The 26,862-nt window shown below is 32.4% G+C and overlaps 1 protein-coding gene across 1 annotated transcript in view; it reads right to left on the reverse strand.

Moving 5' to 3' along the window:
• The window catches only part of LOC118193216 (uncharacterized), a 94,154-nt gene that overhangs the window by 44,874 nt on the left and 22,418 nt on the right, over nt 1–26,862 (reverse strand). Inside the window, exon 2 of the mRNA XM_035364275.2 lies at nt 16,757–16,856. Within this exon, the coding sequence (XP_035220166.1) occupies nt 16,757–16,856 (100 nt within the window). The remainder of the gene's footprint in view (nt 1–16,756; nt 16,857–26,862) is intronic.

Below are 26,862 nucleotides of genomic sequence, written 5' to 3' on the forward strand. Positions count from 1 at the left end.
AATAATAATTTTTGCAAAGTTTGTGAAAAAATTTAAACAATAGGCTCTTATCTAACATTTTTTAATCGATTACGAGAGTATACGAGGACTATCTGCCTAAAAAAAAAGATCCCTTCATGAAGGATTTTCTAAAGAAGGCTGACTCGTTTTCGTATTACACGCGAAGAAAACCAAGAAAAATCCATATCAAACCAGCCTTCACAAGCCAAGAAAAATTTGAAGCAAAACCTATTCAATGTTTAGATTATTCCTATTATAACCTAATCAGTATTACATTATTCCAGTCTTATTTCAAATCCTCGAACATAGCAAAAAATTTCTTTTTCCACAAAAAAAAAAATTTCTTCGGTTTTATACAAATCAAAATAATCAAGCCAAACTCGACTGTGATAATATGGCATTGAAATATGAGAATGAATCTATTGTTTTTTAAGGGCTTGCTTTTTTTGGTCCCTTTCTCAAATATACCACCAGCTTTTCGAATGAATGAAATAATTCAATAAGCGCAACACGTTCGCTTTCAGTAATTACCCGAAAGAAATGGGAACAACTTCAAAATCGGCTTGCAAATAAATACCGTGCTCTGAATAATATTTTCAGTTTGTACGTGATTTTTTACCGAGGAATGTAGAACAAGTTACTTGTGTTGTTTATTTTCCCAAAGTTCAGTTTCCGTTGAGTAACAGCTGTCAAATTATTGATATGGGTATGATTGACCCATATCAGATTTCGTTTTATTAGTCCATCACCGCAAAAGTCTCTTTAAAAATTAAAGAAATTAACACCATGACTTAAAAATCTGTAAATTCCGTAATTTAAATTACCAACGAAACTTTATGAAAAGAAGCTTTACCTGTAGACTTTAACCAGTGGCCAACCAGATGCTGGATATATTGATATACTGTAGGTATGGAAGCCTATGGCCCGACTGAGCCTTCACGCGCTCAGTAAAGGATTTGTCTAAAAAGCCATGATTTTGAAGTTATATGAGACGACGCTTCAAAGATTAGGAGATGAAAGAAGAGTGGAGACCTATGCCCCGATACTGTGATGACTTTGAGAGGTAGCTTCAGGGATAATATTTCATATAAACAATAGCATGGCAGAAGTATGAAACGCCACTCTAGTGATAAGCGTAATCGAACAGTAAAATTAAACTATGTACAACACGAGTGTGCCCATTAAAAAAGTCAAAATATAAAATCCTGTATAAAATTCTAAATTCTCCAACACTGAGAACACAATACAGATATTAACACATATGTAAGGTGAAACAATTACTGCATATTTTAAATTAACACGTGAAAAATAATAGAAACATTTAATAAGTATATAGAGTCATTAGGTCTTTTTTTATGCAGGAGATATGCAAAATGAGAAATGTCCTCGCCAAGACTCGAACCTTGGACCCCTCGAATACTCGTCGATTATGCTTCCAATTACAACAAGAAGGCATGCGGAAAGGAGTAAGAAAATGCCTTATAAGTATGACAGTATACCAATTAGGAAACAAAATTATGGTTGCCTAAGTTATCGTCTTAGATGCGTTCAAGAAGGGTAAAAGGATGTTATTTACGAAAGAGAAAGCAAACGGGGGTGCTAAAGGTTTTAAGGGGAGATATTTTTTAGGATAAAATTGTTTTTAGGTCTCGTTGGGTATCAATATATCAGGAATAAAAACTAGAATGGAACTAAAGAGAGAGCTCTCATTTATCCTTTACTGTAAGTAAGTAGTTAACAAAATGTGTACGTGGATGTACATGGTAGCAAAATGGAGACAAATTATATGGTCCGCGAAAAATTTTGAAGTCGTCTTATTCTTTTATGTATTATTAAACAGTTTAATAATTTTAGTATGTACTTTTCTAAATTATTAATAACTTATATCTACTTATAATTGCGAATATATCTATTTGTTTATTAACCATTTCATTATTACCCGATTTTCGCCTAATTTCATTTTTTCCTGAGCGTTATATACGTATAGGTCGCGAGGGTGAAAGGCTTGGGAAAAATTGTTATAAACAAATAATCCGATCCAATTCCAGTTTAACAACGATCGAATTCCAGTTTAGCAACACTAATTAGCACTGCAATTGCTTATACGAAGTAGTAGAAAAATAGTTTAAACGGCGATTCTGTGATGTAAACTAGTTTTTAAAATGCTTCGTACCATCTAACTTGAAACTAATTATTTAATCTTGTTAAGAATGAAGAGGGTTTATGTGTTTACTTAATTGAATATGGCCGAGCATATGAAAGCTAGCTGGCAAAGGGAAGGTATGGTTTCGCGGAAATTTTTCTAGGAAAAACTGGCTCATTTTTACAGGACAGGGACAGGGAAAAGTGGACGGAGCACCAGAACTTCGTCAGTGACTTAATGATTTAATTATTACAGTGTTGCTCCGCCGCACTACTGTACCCCACTGGGCTTTTGGTTGGCCCGCATCTGATGCTAGCCTACCCAGACATTTACATAGTAATTTTACATTAATACTAGACTTACGTATTGAATATACAATTACAAAGACACAGTATACAATTATTACAAAGAAATTGACCTATTAAGAAAAGTTGGATTATGGCAGATTAATATAACATAATTACTTCGAACATATATCATACAAACTTTCATTGTACATCGAACATTGTACATTGTACTTCATACAAACAATATATTTACATTAGTATATCTAATTACATCGAATTACAATAAACATCTTTTTAAGGAACTAATTGGGGAAGAATTTTTTTCTGCATCTCATTATACTTAGTTATATTCCTAAGGCGAATTATGTTATTAATACATTTTCTTTCATTTTTTAACTTGTTACACACAACTGCATCAGCACTGAAGTCTTACATTATTATTTTTGTAAATTAATGTATCATAAACACAGAATATATACATTAAAAAATCACATAATACTTACATTTACACTAATATATCTAATAGAGTCGTATATTATTTTTTAATTAATGATTTAATTATTACAAGATTTTTCCCCCTCATCCCCTAATACAGTCCAAATTCTTAATGTAATTATTTTGTAAAAACTATTCATACCATATTTAGCCTGTTTCAGATATTTGCAATATTTCTGAAATCTTGCATTATTTTTGCAAGTTATGGAATAAGAGGTATTTATACAGATGTGATAACATCTTGATATATGTCTTCTCTTTTATATGAGAAAAGTTTCTTCATAATCAAGGAAACCTTTTGTTGTAATTGAGGGATCGTTAGCATGCATTTAATGTACTCAGGCATAATTTGTGACCTTCCTTTGCAGTGTTGCTCTTTTGTGAGCTGGCACTTGAAAATATAGTGCTCTGGGTTTCCCTTTTCCCCACATACGCACTTGTCTGAATCGCTCAAATTTCGGCTCATTTTTACATTACACATAAGGAAAACGACAAAAATGCTTACACGCAGTGTTAAGCTGCAAGAAGAGGGGGCTTGTGCAATCCCTTTGTTTAAGTGGCCTCTAAGTTCCAAGTCCCTTGCAAGAGCAAGTTTGCTAGTTTATTTATTCGAAGAAAAACCCATGTTACTCACTGAACTTTGTACGTTAATTTGAATGATCTTTAAGTTCGATAAACAACATTTCTATGACAAAAAGAGCTTTTTGACTGCACAACCCATTTTAGATTAAGCGACAAGATCCTTAAATGGGAAAACTAAGAAAATTTAATTAATTGATCCTAAACCATACGTAGAAAATGGTTTGGGCTCGACTTAGAACCTCCTAGAAGATCAACTGATGTAAAAGGAAAATAACGCACGACTGCTTATGCGGCATAAATTTATTCGCTATTTTATGTAATTTCCGCAATATTTTGTAACACTTATATTTTTAGTAAATTTTTAAATTATTTTTTTTAAATTTTTATGATTTGTTTTCTTTATTTACAATTATTTGTATTTTCTCTTTTTCTAAGAAGTGAAGCATTTAATTATATTCTGATACTTTGTTTTCATAAGGTAAGGTACGAACCCTTAGTTAAAGTATTCTCAATTCACTGCAGCTTACACAGCCAGCCCATTCACTGGGTTTGAAATTGGGAAAGAATTACCAGGTTGATTGGTCTAAAATTCATTGGTCTTACTGACTTGAATACAGTAAATATAAAAGCGTTGATAAACGCAGTGGTTTAGATATAGACATATTTTAATTTAGAGATATATAGACTTAGATATAGAGGATATGGAGATATTTTAGTTATAGATACTTCTTTCATGTATATTATTGAAACAATTTTTCAGTAAACAATTAATTTTATTTTATTCTTTCATATTATAATAGTTTATTGCTTATCAGTACAAAAACTGAGCTAATTAAAAATAAGCTTTTTAATAACATAGTACATAAGCATTAATAATAAAGTATTTTAAACAATTATTTTAACAAATAGTATCTACAAATATTTACACCATGAATGTAATTAATGAAAACCGCTTGAAACCAAAATATGATTTGCACTAGAGAATTATGGTTAAAAGTAATGGCCCTATTGTCAGAAAAATGAAAATATAACTCATAATATTTTGATTAACCTTTCTTTTCTTTATAAGTGCCGAATATCTGTTTGTCGCACGCTTAATCAAATAATAAGTGTTTCATCCAGATGATTATATTAAGCATTACAGCTAAGACTTGCTATCAGCAAATCCCTTAATTCTGACTGGCAGCTTTTATTTTTGGACCAGGATATGAGCATAATGTTTATTTACCTTTAAGCACTCTGAAGCACTTTGACATGATAATGCTTACTAATAATAATAATTCTAACATTACTAAGAATCATTTTCTATATTCCCATACTAGTTTTTTCCTACAGATCTCAAAAACTGCAAGTGGCAAATATGAATAATGTAGATGTTTAGAGTGAATGTACTACTCGCATAAAGGAAAATTAACCCCAAGAAATGCTAATCGATTTCTAGCTAACTCTACAGAGGGGTGTATCAGAGGGAAAATGACAACAAAATTGATTAAAATTTCAGCTTTGGGTAATTATTACTAATTGTAATGTATTAAAATATTTAAATATAAACTATTTGAATATCCAGGGAAAAATTATGAATGCGAAAATAGAAACCGTTTTTTGTTTAAATGTTTCTTTTCTTGTAGAATGCACATGAATTCACTCTTACTCAATGAAAACTAAAATTTATTAGTTAATTAATCTGTTATCTTATCGAGCACCTTGGATCAGTGATCAGTGTTAATGTGCCAATTTTTTTTAATTGAAATGTTTCAAGAATAATTAAAAAAGAACTTAAACCTTTTTCCCCCATAAATTCCTCATTTACAAAAATTATATTTTCAGCTACAGTTATGTGAAATAATGTTATAAATATAATTCAATTTTGAAAACCTAAGATACAGAAACGGCTTGGAAATGGAATTAATACTGAGTTTCCCTTTAAGAAATATGATGAAGCTTAGAAAAGGTTTATTTATAAAAATCTCGTTAGCGTAGTAATTTCATAGAATATTTTATAATTCTTTATCATTGAATTAATCTTCATCAATTACTCTTTATCAGTGACATATAAATATAATTTAATGATGTGTGTGTATACTACATAAATTACATACACACACACATATATATGTATTGATTCAAAACCTAACCAACCATTTATATTGATATTACATAAATATCTTTACTTTAATGAATACTGCATTATTAATATATTTTACGCTGATGTTTTATACCATGTTCCATATAGTATATCCCATATTTATTTCCATATCCCATATTTTATTCCCATATTTTTTCTATAAATACACATATAAGTTTAATGACTTCATATGCAACTAGTACGTATGTAATCAAAAGTCGCATCAATATTGTATTTTTCAGTATTATTACAGCCTTCAGAATTTTCTGCAATCTATTTTTGTTACTTCATTCATAATTCCTGAATAAAAACAAATAAATGTTCACATGGCATACAAAAAATTTAACTAAAAAGCAGCCCTCCGCAGGGTATTGGTAATGTGAAAAACAGGAGAAGGTTTAAGGCCATTTTTTAGTTAAGAGTACCTCTCAGATACGTAGTATTTATATAACATAGCATTCGAAATACAGAACTCAATTTTTACGATACAACTTCCTTGGTTTTGTTACATCAATCAAATTTATATTTACTTTTAAAAAATGTAAATTTAAGTTTTTAAAAGAAGACGTACTTGTCTTGCAATAATCCATTTTCGTAGTAGTTTATCTCGCAATAATCCATATTCATAGTACAAAATTGCATTCATTCAAATAAATTCAGTTTTCTTGTACTTGCTTCTATAAATTTGAATACAGAGAAGTTAGATATTTAACTGGCCCCCTATTTTTCCACAAATCCGAAGGGCAAAGTCTCCCCTTTTTCTGGCGTCCCCGCTTTCATTCTTTCGTAATTTATGACTGGACCGCAAACGAGCAGCATTCGTAGCCTAAGAAGTGAATAGGTAATCAATGGTCTAATCTATCAACATTCAATATTTTATATTTAATTTTCGATGAGTAATTTAGAGTAGAGCTATTAATTGCCTTAGCAAAGAAATTTTCATCCGTATTTCTGAGATGCTCAGTAATTAGAGGGACTTTTAAGTTCCTATGCAACATCGAACTTCCGATGGAAATGAAAATATTAGTAATAACGCGAGGCACCTTACTTTGGATAATTGGCTCTTTTTCCTGCAGTACGCAGGAACCAGATCCTGGGCTCACTGAGATGTTAAATATACGAAGAAAAACTAATTTAAATCTGTGATGCTAATACTGCGTTAAAGGACGCTACTTTTGCATCTCTACCCATGGTATCAGAACTTTTTTTTTCCGGCCCTGCCAATTTGAATGTAATTAGGGCTAGAATTTATCTGATAATCAGGATCGAAAGGAAGTCCAGCTCAATTAATACTTCTTTGAATTTAGAAGTTATGATAATACATAAATAGTAATTTATTCTCCACCAAAACCACAAAGAAGGTCATAACTATCACGAAATTAGCTTTTGTGGTTTTAAATAACCATGATAATAATGTCTTATGTAAAACAGTGAATGAAATAACAATTAACAGTGGCTATATAACAGTAACAATATAAATTTTTAACTTAAGACACCTGATAAATGACACAGGAAGTACTAAATTTTAGATTAGTGAGAAAAAAAAATCTGAAGGTTGTGGTCTGAAGAATTAGAAGAGAGATCATAATGTTATTTAAATACTTAGCACGCATAAAAACGTTAAGAAGAAACCGAATTGTATGTACATGATTTCATTTATAATGTATAATAAGTAATGGAAACTTGAATTGTACCCAAACTTCCCTGTAATAGTACTTTCCATATATAATAATGGCATGAAACTTTCATTTGGAAATATACATATTTGTCATATCTTACACAGAAAGGCTAGAAATCTAGTTGTCAGCAAAGTTTCATTTTCCCTTTTTCATATTCGAAGCATTTTTAGCGGAATCTTTTAAAAGGTTTTTGATGCGTCACGTTATGTTAACATTCGTATTTATCATCCACGAGGTTTGGCAATTGTTGTTATTGTGAAAAATTTTAAGCTCGGTAATTTATCTTCCACTCATTGTCATTCAGTAAAGTAATCTCTGTATTTTATCTTCCAAATCCCATCAATTTTTTATAAACTAACTAATTAAGTGATTTAAAAGCGATAAATGAGTGTCTTTTAAATTAAATTTTTTATGATTTATATTAATAGTAGGAATAACTGATTTAGTTCAAAATTCATTCAAATTATACTGTAACTTATTAAAAATCTTACGAATATTTGCAGCATTTTTGTGAAAAAGATGTTTCTGACGTGATATGTTATATGCAGAAAAGAATCGCTTGGTTTGTAAAATAAGAATAATTATTAATTTATCACAGCATTAAACTTTTAAAACTCTTATGATAACCAAATATATAATACCTAAAATTGTTTGAGGGAAGGGGAAAGAAATTTACTTATAATTTAGCTATTATTAGTTGTATTTCATTCCTTCTGCTTTTATTTTCCTCATCTGTAAAATATGTAAACTAAAGAATATTTACATATTTTATATTTATTAAATCATTATATATTTAAAAAACTTAAAATCTGAAAGCTATCAGATTTTACATTACGCCCAAAGGGGAGTTTTTTCAACGTTTGTGTGTTTGAACGTTATTTATTAAATATTATGTTATTCGCACTTAAACCATACAATTCAGTGCAATAGCAATATCACAAAATAATTTTAAAATGAGCATAACCCTTTAGAATTTCCAATACACAGTCTCGCGCGCTGGAAATATTTTTTTTCGTACAGTGCTGCCATTGTTTGCTTTGAAATCGTTGAGTTTGTAAATCAAAAATTCGTTAAAGCTTTACAAAATATGAAGTAGATAATAAAACAAATTCCAAATTTGGGCTTCAAGATGCCCATAATCGGGTGGAAACGTAACGTTATTCAAAATTGGATAGCTCTAGGTAACTTTATTTATCACAATGCGAGAAATATACATACATTTATGTAGAATCTTCATTATTTAATTTTTTTAAATATAATACAGGGCGATAATATTTGGTGGCAACAATTTAAAAGTGAGCCGACATTTATAATGAACAAACGCAATATGCCAAAACGAAATTAAGAGTCCTTCTGAGCAAATTGCCCCATTGGAATAAAAAAATAGCTTAGCCTGAAGCTTCTATGTTCTAAAATTAAATTATAAATCAAGATATTTCATCCAATATTAAGAAAAATACACCAAGGATAATTAGTTAAAGGCATTATGTTGCCATTTTCTGAAAACAAATAAAGAATATTTAGATTTTTCAAAATTTTGTATATTTATATTGTAAGTTGTTGGGTTGGTTAGGTTATGCATTATACGAAAACTCTAGGTGGTTTTTCTGTTTTATGTATAAATAGAACGGAAATACCTGAAAAATACCGTAGGTTTTCATGTTTTCTCAGCTCATCACCTGTTTAATAAACTTTAAAGAATACTTATAATGTTCAGCATCCAAAATACTCTAATAAAATAAAACAGCAAAGGAATTTTAAGAAAGACTAGCAAGCAAGCCCACGAGATGAGCGGGCTGCGGTAAAATCAAATCTTATAAGTTCTAATTCATAAAAAATTTTACTTTATCTCTGTTTGGAAAAGACGGATGTCAATTTTAAAATTCCACCTCGTACGCACTTCTCTGCAGCACGCTGAATAACAATGATTGGTGTGTATTGAGAATACGGCAAAGCACACTAGGGCTATCTGCCTAAGGGAAGGGATGCCTTCGTGGAAGATTTTTCTAAGGAAAACTGGCTCGTATACACGTTACACATGGGGAAAACCACGAAAACGCCCATGCAGCCAGCCCGTTCGTAGGATTCGAACCTCGGACCGAGAAAAACAATGAAGTTCAGCAAAAAAAAAAAAAAAAAACTTGCAGGGTGCGAAAAATTGCGCTTTCAGAGTTTTTAATTAATTTCTCGGTTGATTAAAGCTGTGCGAAAATGAGAATGGTCGAAATGGCTTCTCACGGATTTTTAGAATCCGGGGGTACCTCTCTCGAAACTCAACTGCTTGCTGTTCTGGAGGAGATGATGTTAAAAAAAAATAAACAGACAGACGCGCACAGATTTTAACAATATTGCGTTAATAAACGCAAAGACGATGGAACTAAAAAACTAACAGCTGTTGCAAGTTCACATAAATACATAATAACATAAATTTAAGAAAATAGTTGATAATAATATTCAAAGTTCAGTAAAAATAGTTCGAATTGTTTAAATTCGAGGAAATAGTCAACAAAATGTCGCTACGCCAATACTTTTTTTATTTTTGAAATACGATAAGCAGTTTCGGTTCAAATCAATATAAAGCAACAGTTATATTGTGCTATAAGTTATGTTCAAGTTATTAATTTTTAAATATCAACAGCAATGAATTAGAAACATCTCAAGAAAAACTCCAAGAAAATAATATTATTTTCCCAAGCTGAACTTATATCCATAACGAAAGCAATTCACATTACAATAAACAAACAGTCTGAAACAATATCAATAAAATCAGACAGCCAATCATCCTAAACAGCATTTCAAAATATTTATTGCAAAAACCCTGCAGTATAAAGCATCCTGAATTTAAGCAATACCAATCTTCTGCAGTTCAAAATCGAATGGATTAAAGCCTACACTTGCACAGCAGGAAATGAAACAGCAGATTTTCTTGCTAAAGATTCAATTACTAAACTAAAAAGTGAAATTGTCAAGATCCCACGGCCAAAATCTTAACTGGGCAATAAATTATGGCAAGAAAATTTGGACCACATTCAACAAGGCAAACGTCTTCATGACATGAAATGATCCTAAAAGTAAACAAGCTAGTAATAATCCATATACCAATTACTATCTAACACGGCATGGCCCTTTCCATATTTTTATGACAGAAAAATTTTCAAGTAGAGATGTGCATTTGTGGGAAAAGTGACGACCCTGATCATTATATATTCAGTTGCAATCTGACAAAGGATCAGCACATTAGACATCCATCAACAAATATGCGAGCATTTAAAAATGTGGTACCATAAAAGGGAAATATCCAAAAAAATAAAATATGCAAACTAATTTAGTACCTTCAGAACATGGGTACAGATCTACATGTTAAGTTCTTTAAGAAGACAGCAATATAACGAAGCAAGTATTTCAAACTAACAAATATGTGATTAATTTATATTAAATGATTATATCAAATGATTAACATATATACAAAATTAGAGTTCGAATAAAATGACGAGCGTGGTTGGATTCGTCTCGGATGGGTGTCCTGCACTCGGTTGGGGTATGAGTATTTGTCAATGCTATTGTCATTTTTATCCACCTCTCTGTCATATGTGACCATTGTACTAATACAAAATTTAAGTTCTTTAAACTTGAAGAATACGATGTCATACATCTCGCACTGCGGGAGAAACTCTCGAATTTCACAACGCTGTTCTATTCTAGAAGATTTTGTTAATTCAATAAGCCAGAATTTTATAAGTAATACACCAGAATTTATCTGATTCCAGTTCATATGAGGCCTAAAATTTTTTTGCCGCATCAGTATAAAAAGCGCAAGAAGAATTTGCGAAGCTTTTCAGTTTTTCGAAATCTAAAATCATAAAGCACAAATAGGCTTTCCTCTTGGATTTAAACTACGGGTCTCTTAATTGCTAGTTGGATGTGCTAACATTTTACACTACAAGAGCCGCAAGACAGAATGCGATATTCCTTCCAAACTCAATATTAAATTATTGCTTGTGAAAAAAGATCACAAGTCTCTTCAGATTAACTTCAGTATCTAAACACTTTAGATTACAATATAACACCTCGATGAAGGATTAGCCTTTGAAATTTGTAAAAGATTATATATTTTTTTAAATATGGATTCTTGTTAGTTACGTATATTTTACGCTTTATCGAATGGAAACTCATTGGCGTGTATAAGATTTCGAGCAGTGGCAAACATTGCTTTAAAATCTCTGAATTCGTTTTTCCAAAATTCATTAAGTTAGCGAAAAACATAAAATAAATATAAAACAGTTTCGAAATTGAAAATTTGGGCTTTTAGGTGTCCATATTCTGGTTTAGCCTGTGTATCTCAAAATCTAGTAGCCCTAGGTTACACTGTCTTCCCGTAATGCAACAAATACGCATAAAGATTTTTCACTTTTTAATAATAGAGATAAACTGCTTATTAATAAAACCAGCCTTAACATATTCAAATTCCATTGCAAAGCTTTTATCCAGAGTCATTGAAAGACATCAACAGAAAACCTTTCTACGACTTACAATTCTATAGAAACGGCAAACGGTTCGTTCGCAGTCAACCGTGACGGCTCGTTTTTAGGAACGGACATCCTCGTACTGCGCATTCAGTAATGAAGTCTTTAGTTAGTTTCGAAATGCTAATTAATTTTCAGCTTCCTGTCTATTCTGAAAGAATGAATGTTTCTTATTCTGTTCGTTTATCAGCGAAATTATTTTATGTATCCTGTTATTAATTCAAAAATGGTTTGGAACAAATCAAGAAATTGTGCGAAGAAGCATTTAATTTATGTTATAAGCTGTGACATAACTATAAAAAATTTGAAAAGATAACAGATTTAAGCACGTGAAAATGAAGTGAATAATTGCTGCCAATGGCTATAAAGACTTCAGAATTAAAAATAAATTTAACTTTGTCCTTTCTTTAAATTAAGATTAGCTATTTTTTATTATTATTAATTAAGATTAGCTATATTTTTTGTATTAAATAACCACAAACATACTCTGCTTTAGGACACTCCATTTTTCAATTATTATTATTTTTCATTTATAATTAGAATCCAACTATTAGGCACGCACTCTGTAGGGTTCTTTTAGAATTTTTCGAGTGAGAAATAAGATAAATCAGTGATGCCCTAGCCGACATTCGAACTTAGAATGATCTCATTTGCTAGCCTGACATTTTTCCAAGTAACACCATGAAGGCAGGCGCTGAGGAAGCAGAAAATTCCTTATTAAGCCTGCTCTTTCGATTTACTTCAGCATGTTTTGTGAGTTAAAAAATAAGTTTTTATTTACGTAACTGAACTACTGCATATTTATTCGGAAGCTCGTGCCCTTCGTCGCATAACGAACACGACGCACAGCAAATTTGCCTTAGAATGAAGACGTGCATGGAATAAAAAATGTTCCAGATTGCAAATCATACTCGAGTTTGATACATTAAATACGTAGTTGCGTTCGTTTTACTCTCTCTCTTTAAACGATGCTTTAACCACAAAATGTATCAAGACCACAAGCAGAGGAGCGGGTAAGTCAACATATCATCTTTTAATATTATATAACATCTAAAAAAATTGCAAGCCTGTTTGATAAAGAACATGAGGAAGCATAACTTGAAGCTCCTGCTGGAGGATGCTACAGCTTAACAGAAGGTATGGAACAGGATTCAGAAATGGAAATTAGACGGAATTCCTATTTGTAAAGTATAAATTTACTTAATTAGAAGTTGGAAAAATTTAGATCGCAGCTATGCTATGAATCCCACTAAGTTGAGATGAATAGAGCTAATCTGTTTAATTAGAGTGCCATCTACTTCTCGGGACAATCTTTAAGATACTCTTTTAGACAATTTATTCAAACCTGGGCATTCTGTAAAATTCAGGACTGTTGCTTAAGAAGGTCAACTTGCACGAAACCTTGCTTCTTCATTGCTAAATTTTGGCTCCTCCTTGATGATCAGGCGACTTATCGCCTTATCTTAGGACTTCCAATAAAATAACGCCGAAATCTCAAAAAAAAAACTTTTTTTTAACGAAACTACACAACTCATGTAGTAATAGGGTCATTACTTTTTATCGGTAAGTCATTACTTTTTATCGGAATTGCAGAACGTAAAATTTAATTTAAACTTTGTAAAGTTGCGCGCTTCCAACCTGCACGCAATATGCAAGTGGTGACTGCTCAGAACTGAAAATAGACCAAAGTCTTGAGAAGGGTTTAAATCCCTTTTTATTCAACTTTAGAAATTACAAATGCGTGCTCTTGACGCTCACAAACGACGCCGACCCGGCGGTAAAATAAAAATAAGAAACTAAGAAAAGAATAGTAACAAGTGACTAACTATGAGGCTCTCTAAACGGAACTAACCTCACCGCGTTTTAAAATACCGCTGATAGTTCAGCAACTTCTGAATATTACGTTGAAAGATTAACAAATTGCCGAAGCAAGCACACAGGTCGAAACGCGTGGTTCTTCAATTTCTAACTAGCCACCTCCACGCTCGTGAAGTAAGAAAGCATACTTTCGAACTAGTTTCCTTTCTATTTAACTCAGAATACTTCCGCTGATAATTTGAATCCTTGCGCGTTCTACTAAAATTTACATACTCTGGCATTGGCAATTCCAGGGGAAAGTAAGGCTTGACAGGAAAGATAGTTTAAACTTAAAATAAATGTTAGTTAAAATAAATATAAACCCTACAACTTTAAGAAAAATGAAATATAAATTCATGCGACAAAGTCCAGTTATTAGTTTTGGCTCAGGCTCTCATACTAGCAAATATAGCTAGTAAGAGCTAAAGCCGATTGAAGCAAAGCTAGAAGGTGGACTAAAATAGTTCAGAGATTGTCAGCGGTGACGAAAACTATCTATGACTTCTTAAAAACTCTGTTCTTATTTACATTAACTAAACTGCACCCTGATGAGAATCGACGAAAAAGAAGTGGCAGTAAAGATACAAATAATAAGGTAATAGGTTAATAAACATAAAACCCTTCAAGCTGAATTTATTAACCTCCTATGGAAGTCTAAGAAAACTCAGACTAAACTAAAATATTGTGTATATAATATACGCAAATACTTTTCATAATTTAGTAAATTTCTAACATTTCCAGCACCGGCGGTATTTTTAATATCCTCTAAATATTTGTTATGATATTTCCTGATTTAGGGATCAGGTCGAAACCACTTACAATTATTCCCATAACAACGCATGGGAAACAGCATCCAGCATAATTTGCGGAATGAGGGATTCACATGACAAAAAGCCATCATAGAAAGAATTATGTTCGTTAAGCGAGATACAACTGTATTCTCAGTTGCATGGAATATTTTATCGATTAATAATTACTTTCATAGATTTTAAAAATTATAAGTTTCAAAATTTCGTAAGTTTTAATAATCATTTTTAAACTAATATATATTTGCTAGCAATTTACCGGCTAGCTGAAAGTATTCTCGAAATCTTAGTACTTATAAAGAAACAAATTATGCATCATTACTTATTGTTCAAACTGCAGACCTCCTACCATGACTTTTGAGGCATACTTGGGCACTTACGTCAACGATCAATTGAGAGTTAAAGAAGGATGTCAGTTTCTCAAGCATTATGACATTCATCAAAAGCGTAAATTTCATTTTATTAATTTTAGTATATCTTTTCCACTGTCACGTGATGTCATTCGTGCAAGTATTGTCTAACAGTGACAATAAAGTTGTGATTCCATGAGTTAACCAATGCTGATTCATCTATATTTTCAATAAAGAACAAATTTTAAGCAATTGCTGAATTGCAAAATATTTATTGTCATGTATAAGTAATGGGTGGCCATTCTGAAGGCATGTAAAAAATACACTCATATGTTTTTGCATCTGAAGATTTTCTAACGCGCACAACTTCTACAACTTGACAGATGTCAAAAAAGCACTCAAGCTCCTGCCATGTACTTTCTAGATGTTATTAGATCACATGTTTAAAAAATTTTCTTTGATATTTCCTACATTTTTACCTTTTTTCTGATATAACACAAACTTTAATTAAATCCTACACAGCAAAGTTCAGTTTTATTCATCTAGGCAACCAAGACGGGCTGCACTTTTGATCTATTATTTAAGAAAATATAGACAGTCTACTATATTAGCTATGATTTACTATAATGTATTACTGTGATTTATTATCTCCAATCCAAAGACAGGGCAAGTTTTGGTTGTATTTTAAAATGAATTTATTCTGAATTTTAATTTGAGGGCATGTAATGAGTGGATCTCTTGTGCCAAACTATTGTTTTGTATACCTTAAGGACCATGCTTTTATAATAATTAAAGCAAATAATGATAAATTAAAAAACTGTGCTTTGAAAAATATGGACAGTTAAAAAAAAAGCATATTCTCATACAGCACAACGCATCCTTAAGAAATAAAAGGTGTAAATCACTCCTTACTAGAGATGCTCTTATAGAAGACTAGTAACTGGGAACAATTATCTGGTAATTCATTGTGATGGTCTGGTGCTCCCCTTACCTATACCTATTATTTGTACCTCACTGCCCTTATGGGTATAGTGATACTTTTCAGCAGCTTCAGTCTAATTTTAGGTTTCTTGATGATATTAGATTTTGCTAGACTTTAATATATAAGTGAGTGTTCATTGTTATGGCATAAACAGCACAGTTGTCGTTGGTGTAAGCATCACAGAAAATTTTCCATCGATAATGCTTCAAGCGAACTTCTCCAAATTTCAGCCAATTAGAGAAAGGTAATCTAATACGTACTTGATCGTGGCCAAATTTTCGATCATTTCCAAGTCCCGCCGAGTATGTTCATTGGTCAGTTCTAAATTTCTTTTAAAAAAATTTTAGAGATAATTAAAGTTAAAAACAAATGCATTATTACTACAGAAATACATCTGACAACTCCCCATTTTTAGCAGAACAAAAATAAAACATCAAAAGTCTTTCAATTTCTCTTGGCAAGAGCAGGGTATTTTCTACCCCTGAACATGAATGCCAAACGATAATGCTTCGCAGAAATCGTCAGAACAATATCACGCATATTACTTTGATAAGTCGCTTTGCACTTTTCCTTATACTAGACTTGCCATATAATTACTTAAAACTTTAAAACCAAATCTTTATATCAGTTTCGTCTGACGCAGCAGAGTTCCGTTATTTACCAACGGAATTGTTAAACAAAATACTAATACCATTTGTGTCTTTTGTAATGTTATCCGGTTTGTGACTAGTATGTCATAGTGTGAATCTTCTTTACTTAGAAACAATAACAATACTTCATTTGCTATCAAGTCAATCTAATACAGTCGTTTCAATGCAATACTGGACTCATCATACTCTTTGATACATCATATTTCAGATGGCAAGAGCTTTTATGGAATACTATCTAAAAGTTCTGGGGAAATAACTTTACAAAAATGTGTTTTACCTGCATTGGTCGTCGCCATCTTTGCTTTCGGAAGAGAGTCCTTCTTGAACATTTTTCCGGCATCTCTTCAGAGTATCGTCGCTGCAGTCCTGAGCTCCGACTAAAACAATAAAAAATTCTGAATTAGTAAACGTCATTAAGTTTTTAATAATGCAATCAGTATTAAGAATAATTTGTACTTTTTCAAGAATGTGTACCGTATCTACTTAACATTCGCCAACACTTACACAGCAGGACCAGAAAATCCTATAATTCTTTTGTACTTAAACTAGCACAAATAGTTTTGTTTTATGCATATATGTATTTAACAACTGTTGCTGAGTACGGAAATGAATGAAGATACTTCATAAAACAAATTGATATTTGTACAACGGTATGACGGATTATTAAGTGTTATTTAATGTGACCTTTCATTTTTCTGAATTATCCCCCTAATTTTCAATATCATTTAAATCATTTTGTCAGCTTCTTGATCTCACCAGAAAGAAGTGTTTTGGTTATGCTTGAAACTAACAACATGCCATTTCTTTGACTTTGGAATCACTGTTCTCCACAATGTCCTTACGGGACACAAAATATACCATAATCAGAAACAGCGAGGTTTGGGCTATAGGACATATTCTAAAGTGTCGAATCAAATTCTGAATGATAATAATTATTACAGCAGTCATGCGAGAGTGTGCGCTCTCATGAAGGAAATTATTTCTTTAGCTCCGTTAGTTGATTTAATTAAAGCAACGCATGCGGGAGATATCTACCAAAGGCGAATGCTTGTAATTTACAATGTTATGTTACTTTTTCTTTCTTTTCTGTACAGGGCAAAATATATGCAGACTATATCTAGTCAGAATCGTAGTTCGCTGTTTGGTTAACGAATTATGCAATAGGTAAAACAAAGTTTATGTCGACAGACATAAACTTTGAGGACCAATACCAATCTTTAATCTATAGACTTTTTAAAGTATTCTTTTAAAACTTTGACTTTTTATTCAAATTTCAATCTGAAATTTTAAAAAAAAAAACCAAAATAGTAAATCAAATCACTTGCATACAGAATGTTTACATAAGGAAAAGTATGTTCAGCGATTTTTGAATATTATTTCCAAACACAAAATTCTCTTGATTCTGTAAGAAAGGGGTAATAATCAATAAAAATAATGATACCTTTTCTGTAAACCAAATAATTACAATTTGATTTTAAAGCTCTTACAATTATGTACAGTTTCTCGTGATAGAAAATTTTCGATTGTATAAATAACGACTTTTTGGCACGCCAAATTTTGAAAAAGTACCATAATTGTAAAAAAGAAAACCTTGAAAGGTTCTTGTATATTTTTACTGCAGAACAGAAGTAAACTTTTAGCTGATGATTATGTAATAGCCGACTGGCAGAACTCAACGTTAGCTAATATTCTTGTAGACTTGCCGCCCTTTCTAAATATTTCATAAGGGGAAAATAATCATTTACTGCTATATTATATCCTGGATACACGACGTTGATAGGAGCTAAACACTGAAAGAAACTCGTTTATGGAAAGGTATTCCATTGAAGGTATGAGTCTTTGTGTCGAATCAAGCTCTTTCTACAGGATTAGAAAGCACCCCTGGAGCGAGTCAACAAATCACTGGAATCAAGACAGCCGGCTCATTACTTCGCGGCTGCATTTTAATTTAATGTGCTTGCCTTGGACTCAGTCCAAAAACAAAGGCGTTTTCGAGGCGAAAGCTTTGTTTTCGATTTCAAGGTTCTTTGTTGAAAGAAGGAAAACATAACCGCTTCCGATATCACCCGCCCTCGACAAATCTCCCGTGATTCAGTGGATAAAATGCATTTATTACAAAGTGTTTACGCGCTCAGTATGTAAGCCTTGTTAACAACAGATCTTTTAAAGATAAATTGCAATGAAATCTTGCTGACGTCACTGGTTTTGCAATATTATGAATGAATGGCAGTCACTTTCCAAGAAAGAGTTTCACGCGATGTTAATTGAATGCAAATAATCACGCAGGATTTCGAAGCCCGAATAAATAGGTAAAAGGCCTTCGGCTTCACGTAACTCCGGATGTGGAAGACGAAATGATCAGTACTGAAGCGCGACCGTCAAAGCAACAGGGAAGAATCATTGGTTAAGATACACGACGCATAAGTATAAATATTATCATATACAGCCATTCTATTAATCATCTAGGAACTGAATTAGATGACCACTCAGTTTCAATAATCACGCTACGTACGGCATTAACAAAAGGAAGCGAAGTACATGTGAGTGTATAGTGCCCTATAAAGAGAAATTTCAAACTTAATGTTGACACGAAGATGTTAATTAACATATCTGTGATTCGACTAGCTTCTTTAAGTTCTTAGGAATGCAATTCTTATATGCATAGAAAGGTATTCAATGAAATCCTGTCACTAATGCAACTTAATTTGTGCAAAATACTATTCAATATAGCATTTTCCATGGAGTTAAATATTAGACACTACTCAGAATCGTTTATTCACGCCCAGACCTTGAGGTTCATCAGTTTTAGTAAAAGATTATTTTATTAGAGAAATTTTTTTTTAGAATTTTCTATTATTTATTTCATAAATGTAAAAAATCCCTGCATTGGGCTATTTTTAGAGGAAGGAGGACCTGGCATGAAAAGCTATATGACATTGAATAGTTTCATTCACACGACAAATACCGAATCCGTTGTTTCAAGAAATCAAGAGAGAGAAATAAGAAAAGAAAGGCAGTTCTAGCAGAAGATTATCATTTGTTAAGTCGGATGACAAAAAAACCACAAACAAAGCATTCAGCATTTTCATTCATGGGTGCGGAGTACAGGGGGAAACTTATTCTATCAATTTACATATATTAATCTATTTATCATTAACAGATATTTTTTGTCTAAAATATTTTACTATACAAGAAGTTTCTTAGCAGCTCGTGCTCAGAACAACAGCCAGTTAAACCGGCTTCTTGAGCTGTACAATTGAGCTACTTAAGGGAAGGAGTGTGTTAGTTGTGTATTCAGGGAATTTCTGAATTGTTACAGTCAGGGAAATAAATCGAACTATTTCATTTTCTTCGATTACTTATTTATTTGTGAACATTCTAATTATTATTCTAAGTGATCTGCATAAGAAGTGTAACTTGAATATCAATTTCATTGTAAGCTCTTCCAAAATTTTTCAACAATTGTCATTGAAATAATGTCGAAAGAAAGTAATTAGCCTTTAGTGTGTAAGTATTTTAAGTTTTACTAAGGTTTATTTTATTTTAAAACTTTACTGTCCTCTCTTATTTTCCACTTCCGGCCAGAATAAACGCGGTTAGTTTTAGTTATGCAAATTGAGCTTGCAAACTGTTAAGTATTTAAGTTGTGGCTTTTAGTCAAAAGGAATTAGAGAGAGAGACTTTTCGCTACCTTACCTCACACGCGCTTTTCAGTCAGTTGCAGTCCGCCTTTAAGGCCAGAATTTAGTCCTCTTGATACTAAAGACGTATTGTAGTTTTCTCGCATTCTGCGTACGATATACGTAAAGATTAAAAGCCCAATCTTCGCGTTACTAGTCTTTGTAAAGCACCTGAGTTTAGTTCTTACTTAATTTAGTTAGTTTTTAGTTATTATTTTTACGTTTCAGACCATAAGTACTGGTCTTTTTATCTCAAAGTGCGCGAACAGCGTAAACTGTGAAGAATAAAGGGTAATTAAACCCTTTTCATTTGTGACGTATCTCCTACAATTGCAACGAACATAGTTTTATGTAAACTCCCTGTTCTACTCAGGACTCCAACATGTTCGCAAAGTTTTTTAGAAGAAGTCAATAAGTGTATCTCAAACAGATTATTTGGTTATTGCAAACAAGACTATTTATATTATGTTTTGGGAATGAACAATACAATATGTAATGTACAGCAAATATTCTGGAATAATAAACATTGGAGGTTCTTTGAATATGGCTAAGCAGATGAGAGATGTGAGATGCTTCCTGGAGGATTTTCTAAGGTTATTTCAAGATTCTTGTGGAATTCATTTCAAGTAGTCTTTGCATGAAGATAATTCTAAGCTGGTTAGAAGTATGAAATTATGCAAAAACTCAGAAGTTGGGTCAAGACTAATAACATTCTTTAAATAAACCGCGGTTTGCCCCCCCCCAAAAAAAAGCAAAAGAAATTTGCTAAAGAAAGACATAGTGTTTGAGCGTCTTTAAATACGACAGAGTTTTTTCCCTAAATCTGAGCCAGTCTAACTATGCATTTTGCCTAATTTGCAAATCTGAATACACTGACTACCAATAAGTATTTGGACACCTGTGATAGAAAAGAAAAACTAACTTTATTCAAAATCAATAGTTGGTAGAGCCTCCACGAGAGGTAATTACAGCGTGGACCCTCCGGGGCATACTTTCCACAAATCTTTGTATGACAGCTAGTGGTATTTTCTTCCACTCGGCTTGGAGAAGACATAGAAGTTCCTTCACCGATTTTGCACGGGTAGTGCACCCCTGAATTCGGCGATGCAACTCGTCTCAGAGGTTCTCGATAGGGTTCAGGTCTGAACTCTGGGCAGGCCAGTCCATTCGATGAACTCCATTGGCACCGTACCAAGCCTTGGTTAACGTCGAAACATGACAACTGGCATTGTCGTCCTGAAAGTAACAGGGGTCCAACCCGTAAAACTGCCACAACGTAGGAAGCACATTGTCATCCAAAATAGTGCAGAAGGCATCGGAGTTGAGGTTACCATGATTGGGGACCAAGGGTCCCAGCCCATACCAGGAGAACCATCCCCATACCATAATTCCACCTCCGCCGAACTTGACTGTTGGCACAATGCATTCTGGCAGGAGACGTTCTCCAGGTAGACGCCAGACCCAGACCCTGCCATCCGAACGGTAAAGGGTGAACCTTGAATCGTCACTCCAAAGAACCCGTTTCCGCTTTGCACCACATTAACCGAGCAGCGCGGTTGGACTTTGTGATCAAAGGCTTATGGGCAGCATCACGACCATGAAAACCAAGCAGATGTGCTTCCTTACGGATGGTATTTATTGAAACAATACTCCCGGATGCCTGTTGAAACTCCTCGCGGATGAGGGCCATCGGTTGGGTGCGGTTCTTCCGAATTTCTCTGGACAGCAGTCGTCGGTATCTATCTCCCAGTTTCGTTGGTCTGCCGACTCGGGGCACATTCCGACAATCACCGCTCACCTTCCACTTCTTAATCACATAGGCCACTGTCGATTTTGGGTACTTCAGATGGCTAGCTATGTCCCTTAAGGATCGGCCACATTTGTAATACCCGATAATTATACCTTTCTCGAAATCAGAGAGCTCCGAACTGTGAGGCATCTTGCATGCAACTAAAGCCGATGCTGTTTCCTACACGATATATACCGGCGGAGTCCGTGACGTACCTTAGGACCGCAGATATCGTCATTTGCATAGGTGTCCAAATACTTATTGGTAGTCAGTGTATAATAACTTAATTAAAACGATGTTAAACATAATTAACTTTCTTCTGTTATTCATATAGCGTACTGGTATTGCTCTCCAAAATGTCTGTGGAGTTTAGGTACTTTTATTATTGTATGTTTTAATATATCGAGTGCACTATTAATGTATAGTGTATTAATATAGCGAATGCACTTTTTATGTTATCAATGTAATTATTATAAGGAGGTAATTAAAAGGAGGCATTTTTATTTTCTACTAAATATGGTATTAGTGCTCTTGAATTTAAGTTAAAATGTTAGCATGGTAAGTTTTCTATAGCATACACACATTAGCGTATGTAAGCATACATTAAGTTGGGAATTTTGACAAAATGTTTTTTCTCCTGAAGAAGACAGATATGTGTCTGATCTCTCTCGGTATAGAAATCGATAAATTTTCGATCAAAATCTATATCAAATTAAGGCTGCTCTTAACCTAATATTAAATTTAACATGCTTGCGTTTCTCTTCCATTTTACACAGTGAATTTATGAAGTGCAAAACCAAGTTCATAACAAATGTAAAGAAAACAGCAATTTACTCACTAACTTTCAATATAAAAGCCTCGTAAGTCTATGTAACCGTTGTTATGTCCACAAAAATACTTGATTACTTCATCGAATTTATTTCTTGGAAATCATCTCTGTAACTGAGGTTTTTGAATCTGTTTAATACTACTAAAATAATGATATCTGACTTGAGATTTCATTTTACGGAAGAGAAAATAGTCTGTAGGTGCCAAATCTGGCGAATAAGGGGGATGATCGAGAACTATTATACTTTTCTTTGCTTATGTCTGATGAGAATGGAATTGTGTGACGGCATATGTATCATGCAGCAGAAATCAGTTATTTCATTCAGATTTTTTTCAAACTTAAGGCACTCAATTCTCTTCAAACGTCTTTCTTTATTTCTTATAACACGTGAAATTTCTAGCTTGTTCCCAAGAAACAAATTTCCTATGAATTTACTTTATTCTAATCAATAAAGATTACTGAAAAGTCTTTTATTGGAAATCTCTAAAACCGAAATTTTGTGGATCTTCTTCAACCACAGATGATGACGTTCGTTTTGTCTAAGGATTGTAAGCAAAATCACAGATTGTTTGAAACAAATCAGAACTTATTTCCGTTTTGCTGTTCTACGGTTACTTTGTGAATCCATGACATCAGATGTTGAAGAAATGCTCAAACCAAACTATCAACTGTATAGAAAATTCTGTATGTAAGCAGACATTATTTCAGGAAATTTAAATGAAAATGTCATAGCAATAAGTGTTGTCAATTATCATTTAGCAGTTTAGAAGATTGCTGGAATTTTTTGCAAGAAATTAGACGTGAAACTTTGGAGACAAACTGTGTATGACAGCAGTAATCAAAAATTCAAGATTGCTTATTCATTATTTACATCTGCGTTACGCCTTCATTTACAAGAAAAAATAAAATAATAAATGAATAAAATAATATTGATAATTAAAAGAAAATTTGCAATAGGAAAGTAATTAAAAATTTCTGAAAGATAATTTCAAAAGTTACGCAAAAGTGACCTTGGTCTTTTATTAAAACGAATTGTATCATTTAAAAACACAGGCAATTAACATACAGTGTCTCACAAAAGTGATGGGACACATGTGCTTTACAAAAGGAAACTGTAATAAAATAAATTAAAAAAACATGTAAAAATTTTTTGTGGGTGTGTTTCATACTTAAATTTAGTAACAATTATTATATAACATACATTTTCTCAAAATATTAAAATATTAATTTAATAAAAATACAATCGTTTAGAACGGAGGAAAAAACATAAGTGATGGGACACCATTAGATACTACTACTTACTACAATAAAAAACTTTGGGGGGGAGTTATTTTTACTCAAAAGCAATGGGCAATAATTTATAAAATCGTCTGCAGTATTTCTCTCCAGTTTTGGAACTTTTGTGTTTTTTAGCTCTGTGCAGCCATGAATGCTAAACGAAAAGAAACTTTGCCTGAAATTCGAAAATCAGTTATTAATTTGCATATTGAACGTAGAAAATCTATTAGAGAAACTGCTGAAACAGTTAACTTGAGTCATTCAACAGTTTTCAATATCATTAAACGATATAAAAAGAATCATATGATTCAGGATAAAAGAAGACCTGGCTGACCTTCAAAGCTATCCAATGGAATAAAGCGAATTATCGTTCGAAATATTAAAAAAAATCCAAGAATGAGTGCTCCTAAAGTTGCTGCTGATTTACAGGTATTATATGGAGTAATTGTTAATCCTGAGTCTATTAGAAGAGCAATTCGATCCGCTGGATATCACGGTAGCGCAGCCAGGAAAAAATTCTTCGTAAGTGAAAAGAATAGAACACTCAGACTGGCTTTCGCAAAATCCAACATAAATAAGAATTCTGATTACTGGAATGAAGTTATATTTGCTGATGAGAGTAAATTTAATATATTTGGTTCTGACGGTAGGATCTTGGTGTGGAGAAAACCCAGGGAAGAATTTCACAAACAGAACTTGGTGCCAACAGTAAAACATGGTGTAGGAGGTGTTATGGTATGGGGTGTATGTCGTCCGCTGGAGTTGGTAATCTTGTTTTTATTGACAATATAATGGATCAGTACAAGTATATTGACATTTTAAATCTAAATTTGAAATCTTCAGCACGAAAATTGAACCTTCATAACGATTTTAAATTCTACCAGGAGAATGACCCCAAGCACACTGCTTTGAACGTTAGACTCTGGCTGCTGTATAACTGTCCTGAAATAATAAAAACACCACCACAATCTCCAGACTTAAAATCCCATAGAGAATATTTGGCAAGAATTGGAATCAAGAATTCGTAAACACACCATTTCTTCAAAACAACAATTAAAATCGGTGCTTCAAGAATAATGGGGTAAAATCACTCCAGAAATCACAAAAAAATTAGTCGAATCCATCCTAAGAAGATTAAATCATGTTTTAAAAGTAAAAGGAAATCCAACAAAATATTAAAACCTTTTAAAAAGTAAAATTTTTGGATAAATATTTGATGGAAAAGTAAGTATCCCATTATTTATGTGAGCCATTTTTTGCTCAGTTCTAAACAATTGTATTTTTATTAAATTAATATTTTAATATTTTTAGAAAATGCATGTTATGTAATCATTGTTACTAAATTAAAATATGAAACACACCCACAAAAAATGTTTACATGTTTTTTTAATTTATTTTACTACAGTTTCCTTTTGTAAAGCACAAGTGTCCCATCACTTTTGTGAGACACTGTATAAATAAAACGAAAAAGAATTAAAAAAAAAAGTGCAGAATAATTAGCTGGAAGCTATAATTATAAACACAGTCAGTTTGTACGACAGGTGGGTAAGTAGGCTTCAATCAGACAGCATTTTTGTTAAAAGTAACACTTTTAATGTCGCTATGAAAATGGAACATCTGCGCCTACTACATAGATTTTTCTAACTAAAGCGGTCAATAAAATTAAAAAAAAAAAAATCTGATGTGTATACCACGTGACTTCTTTGTACTGAATATTAAATTATACACATTTTTTTTCATTTCATTTAAACTTATTGGATTCAATTAAATCTACTTCGTCGATAGCGCATAAACCGAAATAGAATACATGCACTCTTTAAAATTCACTATATTTGTTTACCATAGCGACACTCTGGCGCTAGGTTCACTTAACAGCGTTATATTTCGTTCATATTATAACTAAGAATGCACAAAATTTATACCATTTGAAGAATTATCTAATCGTTGCCACAAGTTCTATTCAAATACTATAATAAATGTAGAACGATGTATAAAAGAAATTAAGCAAACAAAACAAAAAAGAAACAGTTTTTCACAGAAGATTTAGTATTTCTTATTCAATTAATTCAATTCTCACTTCGCGACAAAAATACATAAAACTTCAAAATATCTATATCAAAAGTTATGAAGTAAATCTTAAACACTTATTACCTCAAAAAAATTCCAGAAAGGATTAAGCATGATTTAATTCGCTATAATAAATGAAGGCGTTATCTTTGTTATTGCGAAGCTTAGTCTCTCTGGATTGGCAACAAATCTACCATTCTGCTGTTTCAAATGTAAACAAATATGTCCACCATGTTATTTAAAAATTAGGGTTAACCGCACTTAAACAGCTTTTAAATTGTTGATAACTATACAAATATTGCTTGCATATTTATTAAAGGCATAAAAACCTTAACCGGAAGATAAGAACAACATAATTCAATAATTTTTAAAGCAAACAATGCACAATTTATAAACATATAAGAGTAAAGAAACTGAGATCATTGATCCGGGTAACGGAGTGAATATATATATATAAATATATTTATATACGTTTGGTGCCGCCGATTGTAACCAAAATACGAGGAGGTGCACATCTACATGTTATAGCAGTCCTATATACAAAATTTCAACGTTCTGAGGCTACTCGTTTTTGAGTTATGCGAGATACGTACGTACGTACAGACGCCACGAAAAATTTTCTTCAGAATTCATTTTAAAGCAGTTTTATAAATTTTTTGGAGGAAAAGTCTTTTATTCTGTCCTTACGTACAGATGTTATGCAAAAACATCGTTAAATTGCATTCGGTAGCGGTAAAAAT

Source organism: Stegodyphus dumicola, chromosome 3 (genome assembly GCF_044657685.1).
Source record: "Stegodyphus dumicola isolate Sdum_Otavi_A_Nest chromosome 3, ASM4465768v1".
Lineage (NCBI taxonomy): Eukaryota > Metazoa > Arthropoda > Arachnida > Araneae > Eresidae > Stegodyphus > Stegodyphus dumicola.